Below are 11,558 nucleotides of genomic sequence, written 5' to 3' on the forward strand. Positions count from 1 at the left end.
TTTCCAAGTGCCAAAACACTGTTCCATGCGGTTTCTATGGATATGTGCAATATTGAATTGAATATGGCTTCAAAATATTAAACCCACACATTTTTTGAGACAGTATGTCTCAAGATTCAACTGTTTTAATTTGAATTGTCAAATTACTGAGTAACAACAATATTATTTTCAGCTGTGTGTTTTTATAGAATTTGACAGTTGATCAGCTAAGACATCCATGGCAATGTATATAGGCTCACCTTACCTTTGCCTACTTAAAGTGCAGAATATTATCTATCATGTAAAATATGCATTATCATATATACCATGTTATGTGATACTTGTCAGTCATCGAATGTTAATTACGTATATTTCCATGCAAGTTTTAATAATGCATGGAACTGACCGTTAAAAATTACTGTGTAATATAACTTGATGGGGATAATTTTTTCATAAAAACAAAACATTAAATCTTCATGTTTATTTCAGATGTGACCTGCTCGTTACATCTCCCTTAACAGACGGATGCGACCTCAGTGTTGTATTTGATCATGTGACTGTTTTTCAAAACACATGACCATTGAAATACATTATGATTCATAGGCCTTTCTGTGGGTTTTCAATAGGGCACCTTAGCCCATAATGGGCTAAAGGAGACACACCAACCACTTTCAACTTCACTGCTAACTCACAGCAGGCCTTTATAGTAGGAAAAGCACTTTGGCTCACTATACTATTTTTCATTGTTTTAGATGTGAGGATATAGTGGAAACTGCAACACATTGACAAACAAATACCTGCTACTGTTAAGTAAACTACAATTAAAGATGAGACACACATAATAAGGACTGCATCCCAATACAGCACCTAAAATTGTTTGCTGCTTTTTATTTTTACGCCAAGCAGATTTGTCAAAAAACGTTTTACAATGTCTCAGTATGTTCATTAATAGGAACACTCAGGAACAAACACAAACCAGTCTGTTCTTGGCTCTGGCACTTACCTATAAGCGAGAAATTATGTACTGCAGTTAAACAGCTACAAACCAGTGACAGACAGAAGTGGAGCCTTGACCATAATGCTAAAACATAAAGTTTCAGATTAATATGCATATCAAGCTCTTCCTAAACTTAGGCACAATACTGCTGTACTCAGAACAAGCTAGACTAAGCACATGGCTTTGATTAAGTAACAAATCCTGTCTCTTGTATTGGAGCTGAAATATATTGTATAAACTGGCCGGTTGTTTTATGTTATCTGCAGTAATGCACAGTACAGGACTCTGAGATCCGGGAGAGGAAGTGGGATGGTGAAAAGACACTGCAGAGGACCATGAGCGAAGAATCTATGCACCAACTGGCAGTGGAAGGGTTATGAGTAAAATAGTTCACTTCAAAAGGAATCATCCTTTGTGATCTTTCTTCTTTTTGTTACTCTGAAAATAAGAGCCAATGTTGATTGCCAGTATTTACGAAGAGCATGTACAATACGTGTATACCTATCATGCCTGTCTATCAAGTTCCCTTGTCCACCTCCACCTGTGAAATCCTGTGTGTGAATTTCCATACGTGAGGGACATTCTCATCTTACCACCTGGAGGGTTATGGCCCTGTCTTCCATGCCACACAATGGGAAGACCAGCAGTGAGACGGCTCAATTTGAGCCGGGGAGATTTACCTGGTTTGTGTAACTCTCTTACTTTCTCATGCTCCTGGCATGCAGTGCCAACCAATCAGAGGGAACATATTCACATGAACAGCAGCTGGAAGGATTTGGAGTTTGGGAGGGGGGTTGTTTTGGGGGTAAAGTGGGAAAGGAAAGAACGTGGGAACATAGGAACATAAGAATGTTCATTAAGGAGAACAGTTCACCCCACAGGCACGTGAGGAGAACAAAAGCGGAGCAGCAGTAGATGTCGGTAGACCGAACAGTGGGGCCGGTGGGGCCAGTTTAAAAATTGTGCACCTCCACATGTTGTGAGGGCCAGAAAATGGGATCAGGCCCGTTATTTCCTCTTGTCCAGTGTAGCCTATATCACAAACGGGAGACAACGGCAACAAGGGCAGAGCTGAGTGCTATCCAGCAAGAAGAAGACAGGAGAATGAAGGAGAGTAAGGAGATTGAGCTGAGAAATGAGGTTATGGAGGCAACAAGGCGTTAAGTGACAGGAGCGGAGCAGGAGTGAGTGATGCGGCACGGAGATAATGGTTATGGGTGAGAGCCATATGGGAAAAGAGGGGGAAGAGAGAGAGGAGAGCGGAGGCAAAAGTGTGGGAGGACCAGAGTGCAGAAGGAAGCGGCACCTCCCGTCCCAGAAAAGGTGAAGCCTTCACATAAAGGTCAACGCATGTTGTAAAACCACTCCACTCCCAAGAAATTACACTCTAATAGTAGTTCTCTCTCTTTCAATCTCCATTGCTCCATTGTCCTTACCATTTCAAGTCTGTACAAGTCTTCAACTCATTTAGCATTCAGTTCATATCATAACCAGCACAACTATACTGTGTAGTCTAGGGACTGCCAGTTACCTATGCAGCAGTGCATGAGAGTGGTTATGGAACAGAAGTTGTAAGGCAGAGGTTGTAGGGTTGAATCCCAGATGGAGCATAGCAGTTGAACCCTTGAGCAATATACTTGTGCAAACACCCAGCAGTATAAATAGATGGCATGTAAAAAGAAAAACTAAGCACTTCTCATATGAGAGCTAGAGGTAATTTTGCATATTTGATTGATAATAGACAGTCATACACTACATTGAATAAATCATTTTTAGCATCCGCAATTGCATTATTCAAAAGCACAAGTTTAAAATGTACCCATATATTCAAAATTGGCATATCCAAATTGAGTAAATGAAACTAGCTTTCTAGCCAGCTAGTTCAAAACAGAAATATTTGTTCATTATTGCGAGATAATCTAGGTAATTTTTGCAAAAATGCTAAAATCATGCTAACGAAAAAATTTTACCAGAAAATAATTTTATTTCTACCAAAAATTGTTTGTGTCTGGAAATGTGCATGGATACTCAAGACATTATAGCAATGGGAGGGAAGGGAGAAAAGATTCACACTTGAATGGTAAACCTCTGCCGAGAGGTCATTGTGAAACAGGTTGCTCACAGCAAAAACCTTGTTCACTTTGCATGAGCCTGATGTCATATTCCAAGGTCCGCCTCACAGCCAAAATAAATAAATAATAAATGAGAAAATAATCCTTGCCTTGAATGAGCCCCTCACAGGTGTGTCTGCCCCATTCAATCCCACCTAGTGGCAGGCCAGTTTAAGTATGGGAACTGGGTAAAAATCTCACTCAATTGAAAGTTAGAGTATCTTGTGAAAAATATACTCAAGTGAAAGTATTTTTTGCATTAAAATTAGTTTTATATTACATCAGCTAAACATTAGTTTATGCGTTTACCATGCTAAATAAATCCTGATAATTGATGGAATCTGACTGGAATGTAATGCTGTAGATAACTGTTATAATGTAAATAGGTTTTGACCACAGTTCTAGGACTGTTCTAAACTTTTTCATGTCAGGTATTGGTCACCCAGAGGAATTATACATGGTCATTTATATACAGTGGGCATATTTATGAATTATCAGCACCCCTGACTGGCAATGCACAAAAATGTAAAATAAACAATATGATTACTGAGATTAACTTGAAATGCTGAACATGTGAAAAATGCTGGTATGTATTAATGTTTCAATGCAATCAACCAAAATCAAACATTCATTTAGTGTAAAATAGATTTAGCCAAAATCAAGGTTTATTACTTGGTGCATCTACCCCTGCAAGGATAACAGCATGGATAATTTTCCTGTAATGCTTGACTATTGGTTGTAGTTTGTAGATGAATCAGATCCACTAATGTATCGCTCACGACAGTGGTACTGTTAACAGTCCTGAACTGAACACATTGATTACATGGATTAGTGATCATATTTGTTAATTTCCAAAAAAGCAAACAAACAAACAAATAAATAAATAAATAAATAAATAAATAAATAAATAAATAAAGGTTGTTCGCTCACCAGTACTTGTGAAGGAGACCCTGGGAATCTGCATGAAACATGTAATTTATTAATTGTTTAAAATGTTCTGTCTGATGGAATAAATGCAGATGCAAATACTACACAAACAGAAAGGCATGGGAGTATCATTTAGTGCCCATGGGAGGAAAAAGAAAAACATCATTCAAAGTCTGGGACTCATCAAACAATTCCATTTCAAACCCACCAAAATGTGCAACATATAAACACAAGTATCTTCTGCTGAAAATGCAAAATCACACAACTCAGAAGCATATGTAGAGTGTGCTGCTTATGACTGTTGCATCACGGAATGTCTGCAGCATTTATTTATTTTACTGCAAAAAGCAATGCATTTCCAGCTCCTCCTGTAGATAAACCTCTCAATTGAAATTAAAGTTTTCACTAACAGCCAGCAAAGACAAGTCATCGTGAGTCAAATGCCAAAAACAAATGTCAAACACTTTATGTTTATGTTTTGCATCAACCACACCCTTTCAAAAATGAATTATGCTTGAAGAGAACATGGAAACACAAGCAACAGTAAACAGAAGGAGCATAATGAACAATTTATTTCTGTTGTGCAATTAGTTCTTCATTCTTAATTTACAAATTGTTGAGTCAACTAACAGCATACAGTATTAGAGTCATGGTAAATTACTTTCCCTTTTAAGTCTTGTGTTTGATAGAAGGCCTCTTGCAAGGTTTAAAAACCACTACAATGAAGCCCTGCACCCACAAATGTAATAAGACGTTCACTTCCAAAACCTACTGCCATTAAATAATGTTCCTGGATGGTACTGTTAAATTATTATAAACAATTATATTAATATCACCACATTCATTTCAATAACATTCTGCCTTAAAATCATTATGACTGAAATATGGCACCATTAATAGAATGAGTAAATTGCATAAGTTTAAACGACAATTAAAAAAACAATAGTTATTATTATTATTATTATTATTATTATTATTATTATTATTATAGTGATTTCTACTTGAACTGAGAAGTTCGACCTGAATTAAAATGTCCTGAAAGGCTGTAACGAGATTTTGCTGGTATTGTATATAAGCGACAGCAACTGTTCAGGCCGTGTTGATTTGCTGGAAGAGGAGAAAATCTGTCGATTGTTGGTTGAGACCAATCAATTAGCTCACCGGCAAACCTGTCAGACCGAATTGCATGCGCAACGGTACATTTCACAGTAAATATTTCCATAATAGGGAATTATGGGCTACCTTGTGACATTTTCTATGTAGTTCGATGCAAGTTTGTTTATGCAGCTATATTTAAAGCCACTTGATTGAGGAAACGTTGGAAATAGCAGTGAGGGCTTCCCTAATGAGACCTCTAGAGGAAAGCACTGACATTTGGGAGGGGACGGGGGAGGGAATTCCCCCAACCCCCCACCCCACCCCCCCATACCATCCCACCAACACCCCAAGCCCCCGCCCCTCCCAAAAAAATATATTAAAAACATATTAAACAAACTTTGTGAATAATAACCTACAACACATTTTTATCTATTAATCACACCTTTACTTTACCCAGTATTTTACAAAAATAACACTGAGCATGTTCACCTGTCAGTGTACTGAAGTACGTATAATTGTCATATAGCTTATGATAGCATTTGGAGAGTGCCGTGTAAATATTGTTTTTGGAATTTTTTTGCATATTGATGGGAAGTAAAATCTGTATTAATCGTTACTGAAATATGTGGTACGAATTCTACATTAACAAAATGCTATGGTAGCCTTCAGATTCAATACGCCCTAGGTCAATACGCCGAAATAAATCTTAGAAAAACCCACGTTTATACATGAATACAAGTAGTCCATTCCAAATAAATGTCGTTCTTTTGTTATTTTCAAGTAGACTACAGAGTGAGGAAGATTCATTAATTGTAATATCTAGCTCCTTAAACTTAGATAATTGAACTTAAATTATTATGTGACCTTCCTATGTGGTTCTGCTGAATTCAAATCACGTTTATCAAACACTTCGCACATGCTCAAATATTTGGTTCTGTATAACTTTATTTATTTACACGAAATTTAGTTTGAAAGCAGATCAGAGAGAGAAGGAGGGGTTTGTAACAGGAGTCTGACCAAGTGACCTATAGGCTGATTACATGTCATTAACTGGAGACTCCACGAATCCAAATTACTCAAAGAACTTCCATTCAGCCAGATGAATTACACTTGGAGCACACATACAACACTTAAACAAATATAAATCATGTGCCATTCTTCGTGAATTTGTGTTTGTTCACACACACACACACACACACACACACACACACACACACACGCACACACACACACAAGCGCGCACATTCATATTAGTTAATGGAGTTAAAACCAATAACGACGAAGGTTGTAACGACATAAACCAAATTTGTCCATCATTGATTCCAATAACGAATAATTTTGACAACTGTCGGGTTTAACAAGCTTTAGGCTACACTGTTAGGCTACTATGTGAAAAAATGCCAACGCCTATTTGGAAATATCTTGATATATATTTACACGCTTAATGGTAGACAGTATGGCAAATATGTAAAGATGTCGTTCGTGTGTAATTACTTATTTATTTTCTTTCTTGAATTTGTATTTGTTCATATCTTACCACTTTTGTCATGTATAGATTACGTGGCTTACTTGGCTGCATGCCGTTACATTTATTGCAGGCGCAATGTAAAAAAAAAAAAAGCTCTGATAATTTATAGGCTCAAAAAATATTGGCTACTCATAGAATGAAACTATGGTTGTGTCCATGCAGTCAATAAATTAGCGAATACGCTGATAAAAAATAACATGTTTACTTAATGCATAGGGGCCTACACAACAACAGTGGTTGGAGTTTAAATAAATAACTTCGTGCAGCCTGGTTTATAGATCTGTTGTTCGCTAAATCGTGCATTAACTTAAAATGCACATATCAACCTTAAATTGCACTCTCTCTTGGTTTTTCCCGGTATTATATATATATATATATATATATATATATATATATATATATATATATATATATATATATATATATATATATATGACTTCATTCCATTTTTGTGGGGATATAAACAAGCCTATATCTAGAGTTCCTCCCATGTTCACTTAAATATAGATTTCGGGGTGACATAATGTAAAAATAATTAGGCCACGAGGGTATCGCATCCTTTGTCACAGCCTAAAATATTTGACGTAATTTTAAATATTTTTAGAACATGCACAGTATATTTTCCATTGAAAATACCCTACTGAAGTGATTATCTGAGCCACATTTGTACTGTAGCATTTATAACTTCAGCACTTAGCTACAGTTATCTACATAGCCGACAGACAAATATCGATTTACAGTAAAATAGCCGACAGCAGTACAGCTTCTAAAATAGCTAACGATTCCATTGAATGTTTGCGCACGTTCAACAAAGTTCACCAACATATTGTGTGGCCAGTTTTGTTGTTCTGTGAAGAGAAGAGAGGTACTCCTGTGTGTGTGTGTGTGTGTGTGTGTGTGTGTGTGTGTGTGTGTGTGTGTGTGTGTGTGTGTGTGTGTGTGTGTGTGTGTGTGTGTGTGTGTGTGTGTGCGTGCGTGCGCGCGTGTGTGTGTGTGTGTGTGGTACACTATGTAATATGTAAAACGGGTGTAATGGCGACATTTGAACTTATATCAATAAATATTGACGTAGCATACATTTACAGACAAAAATGTAAGGCTTTTATATATTTGGGTTTCAGATACTCCTCTATCAAGTCCATTATCCAGAAATAGCGAAAAATACAGAATTCAATCTTAAACCTATTAATTATACCTTTTACTCGGTTTGTAAATAGGCATTTTGTAAAAGGAGTGACTGTCAATATTGCAATTGTTCCGAGATATTAATGTAATTTATTCTTGTGTACAAATAAAAAAATTCTGCACAAAAAATATTTAAATTATCTTGGTTGACCCACACGCGTGGGATCAGAGAAACAGAAATGAAACATATTGGCATGTGTAGATTGGTGTTGAATTGTTGCAGATTGACACAATACAAAATTAAACATTCAATAAATGTATAAAAGTAAAGCAAAATGGAAAATGTATTTATTGTCGCGTATTTTACCGTCAGTCAATGTATTACTGTCAATGTATTTTACCATCAGCAAGCACCCCAATTAAAGTTCATATGTACTTATATTGTGTTTTGATAACACATTGCGTTGTGTGGGCTGCGCTGTTATTCACAATTTGACAAATACATAAACACGATAAATTATTCTGTAGCATGGGCTACATCTAGGATTAGATCTCGAAACATATCGTTTACCCTAGACAGTTGCACGTGTACGCTATGGAATAAAGATGCTAACAAAATAAAGGGCACTTGTTAATTGCATCGCATAATACCACGAAACAATACTGTGTAAGAAGCAGTGACCATAACGAAGCTGACAGATGCATTATTTTCCACTAATAACGTTTTTAGGGCACTAGCCACTTTTACTCGATTTACGTTTTTCATGAAGACCGAGTGTTTGTGCTTTTTATTCCATTAACACATGTGTGCGTTTAAAACTAAATAGACTATTTTGAGCTTATTTTGCTCCCCTACTTTCGCAACAGGCGTCTATTTGAAATTAAGATGCGAAAAACCAAGACGCTTCATCATATTATGCTAATAAACAAGTAAAGACGTTGGTAGCGATTAAATAATTTTCCATATCACTAATTACCTTAGTGAAAATGAAACAAGCACTAGAGATGCACATTGCATTTTAGGAGTATAAACATTCTGCAGTGCAGTTTTCTGCCCCTCCTCCTCTGCATCCTGATTGGCTTAGAAGCGTTTTGGCCACATATATTAACCCAAGCAGCCCTAAAGATGAAACTGTGACATGGAGATCAAACGGATGAATTCTTGCAGTACGGAGCAACAGTAGAGCTGCACACAGCGTTAACACAAGCGACAGGGATTTTGGAGAAGGCACTGTTCCCTTACGCCTCCATTCCTGAATTTTAAAAAGCGTGTAAACAGCCGACATTGTGGATTTAGAGGGTACTCCCAGCGCCAATAACATGGACCGTGTACTTTGAGACGCAGTAATCCAAAAGGAGCCTTCTCATGCTGGAAATGGACAATGGAGAAATTGCGTGTAAGTAGCTGATTGCTGCGTTTTTCATAGATCGCTTTACATTTCACTGGTTTTGGTCAGAAGAGAGGGAACCACATTTATTGCCACATGCATTACTGTGTTGGGTGTATTTCATATTTAACGAACGCATAACATGACTGTAGTGTACAGTAAAACTGACTAGAACGTTTAATTTTATGGGGAGTCAGCCTGTGCGTAAAACTTCTGGAGACATCACCGAAAAACTGCGAGGACAAACGCGTATCCCTTTAGCGGTCCGCTGTGAAGGTCATTGGTCTGCTCTGCCATGAGCTTAGTTGGTGGATTTCCTCACCACCCGGTGGTGCATCACGATGGCTACTTCGCCGCTGCTAGTCGCTGCCACGAAGAAAATCCTTACTTCCACGGGTGGTTGATCAGCCATCCCGAAATGTCTCCCCCTGACTATAGTATGGCACCATCGTACAGCCCTGAGTATGCCAATGGTGCCGCCGGTCTTGACCACTCGCACTATGGGGGTGCTCCGGGAGCTGGCGCCGTTGGAATAGTGCCCCGTCCTGTGAAACGGAGACCCACGGCAAATCGAAAGGAAAGGCGAAGGACTCAGAGTATCAACAGTGCCTTCGCAGAGCTCAGGGAGTGCATTCCTAACGTCCCCGCAGACACGAAGCTGTCCAAAATAAAAACCCTTCGGTTGGCCACGAGCTATATCGCCTACCTCATGGACATTCTTGACAAGGACGAGCAGCACGGAGAAGCAGAGGCCTTCAAAGCAGAGTTCAAAAAGACAGACGTCAAAGAGGAAAGGAGAAAGAAAGAAGTGGTAAGGGAATTTTCTTTCGCCATACAATGTTTTGATAGGAATATGCATACGCGTTGAAACTGAGAGATGTTAGTGGCTTTAGTCTGTTAAAACACACACACACGCATACAAACACGCGCACACACAGACACACAAACAGTCATTTGTGTTTTGCAAGGCGAGACCACTAATTTATTTATGTAAAGTTCCAGTAATATTTGGATACATCTTTTTGCACTGAGTAGTAAAATAATTCACATTCCAAATGCAGAAATATATACAAAGCACGCCAGGGTTATGAATCACTAAAAGTTAAGATCATAACCAAAACATATATTTTTATATTATAACTAAACAAAGGGACGCATCAATTATTAATGTAAAGCAGGCCACGGGGTGCGCGGGGGAGACGTCTAAATATGTAAACATTTCACAAGTTTCGGTTTTTGCTAGTATTGCTATTATAAAGAGTCTTTATTGCTCATTTGCCATTACAGAATGAAGTTTTGAAAAGTTCAGCAAGCAGTAATGACAAGAAAACCAAAGGAAGAACTGGCTGGCCGCAACATGTTTGGGCACTGGAACTGAAACAGTGAATGCCCCTTTTCATAAAGACTTGAAAATAAGTCTTTTCCTTTTGTTTTGTACTCATGACTTTATTTAATGGAATATTTATGTGCAATTTCCCGCAATGAAGAGTGGATATTTGAAGAAAACCATTCCATTTTAAGAGGAGGAGAGCCATTTGGTAAGGGATTCTGTCGTCTCATATGTGCTGAATGTTTGTTTCGTTGTTGAAGTGGAAACCCAAACAGATGTTTGACGTGTTCGTGAAGTGCAAGTTCTCCCCCCTTTCTTCCCCTTCCCTCTAGATATAGGTATTAATGGAGTTAGTTTAACTGATAAAGTGACGCAGTTTAAATGTTTTATTTCAAAAATGTCATGAAGTGTTATGTTGTCATTCTGTGGTCGTCTCGTATTTGATGATGTTTTAAACAGTTGTTAAGTCCACTCGAGTGCACTTCCGTCCAGAAAAATGGAACTTAAATAATATTGCAAACCATGTAATTAATACAATAAACCACTGTGTTTTTTAAACATAGTTCCCTTGTTGCATATATTGAGTAATAGCTTACAATTTATGATTTGAATTCTGATCCATTTAAAAATAAAATCTTTTTTGGTTTTTTTAAATATTTGACTTTGGGTTGCAGACCATTTATTTGTGCTTAAGTTTCACTACAATCATCATTGTTGTTTTATCTTTATATATATATATATATATATATATATATATATATATATATATATATATATATATATATATATATATGTATTTATTTATCTTTCACGTATAAATAATTAAATATACAGTTTGTCAATCGTAGCCTAAATTGATGCTTTTTACCTCAGCAGACGATATTAAAATATTTATAACTGTACTTATCCTGACGTGACAGTCAAGTGAAATACCGCTCACGCGATAGTACATCCACAACAGCTCTTCAAATAGAGTCGTTCCCACACGTCCGGCGAACCGGCACATGTTTTGGATAAGAGCACGAAACATTGGTGATCTAAGTATTTTTATACCTTGACCAGGAAACAAAGAACA

General features: G+C 37.4%; 1 protein-coding gene across 1 annotated transcript; it reads left to right on the forward strand.

The window, feature by feature from the left end:
• Positions 1-8,912: 8,912 nt before the first annotated feature.
• Positions 8,913-11,139, forward strand: hand2 (heart and neural crest derivatives expressed 2). The gene is made up of 2 exons (XM_061246781.1): positions 8,913-9,964; positions 10,441-11,139. The coding sequence occupies exons 1-2, from the start codon at positions 9,449-9,451 to the stop codon at positions 10,537-10,539; spliced, it is 615 nt and encodes a 204-aa protein (XP_061102765.1). The 5' UTR covers positions 8,913-9,448; the 3' UTR covers positions 10,540-11,139.
• Positions 11,140-11,558: the final 419 nt, after the last annotated feature.

Source organism: Conger conger, chromosome 6 (assembly GCF_963514075.1).
Source record: "Conger conger chromosome 6, fConCon1.1, whole genome shotgun sequence".
Taxonomy (NCBI): Eukaryota; Metazoa; Chordata; class Actinopteri; order Anguilliformes; family Congridae; genus Conger; species Conger conger.

Coding starts and splice junctions, on each gene's coding strand:
- hand2 (XM_061246781.1), top strand. CDS start 9,449: ATGAGCTTAGTTGGTGGATTTCCTCACCACCCGGTGGTGCATCACGAT. Junction 9,965..10,440: donor AAAGGAGAAAGAAAGAAGTG/GTAAGGGAATTT, acceptor TTGCCATTACAG/AATGAAGTTTTGAAAAGTTC.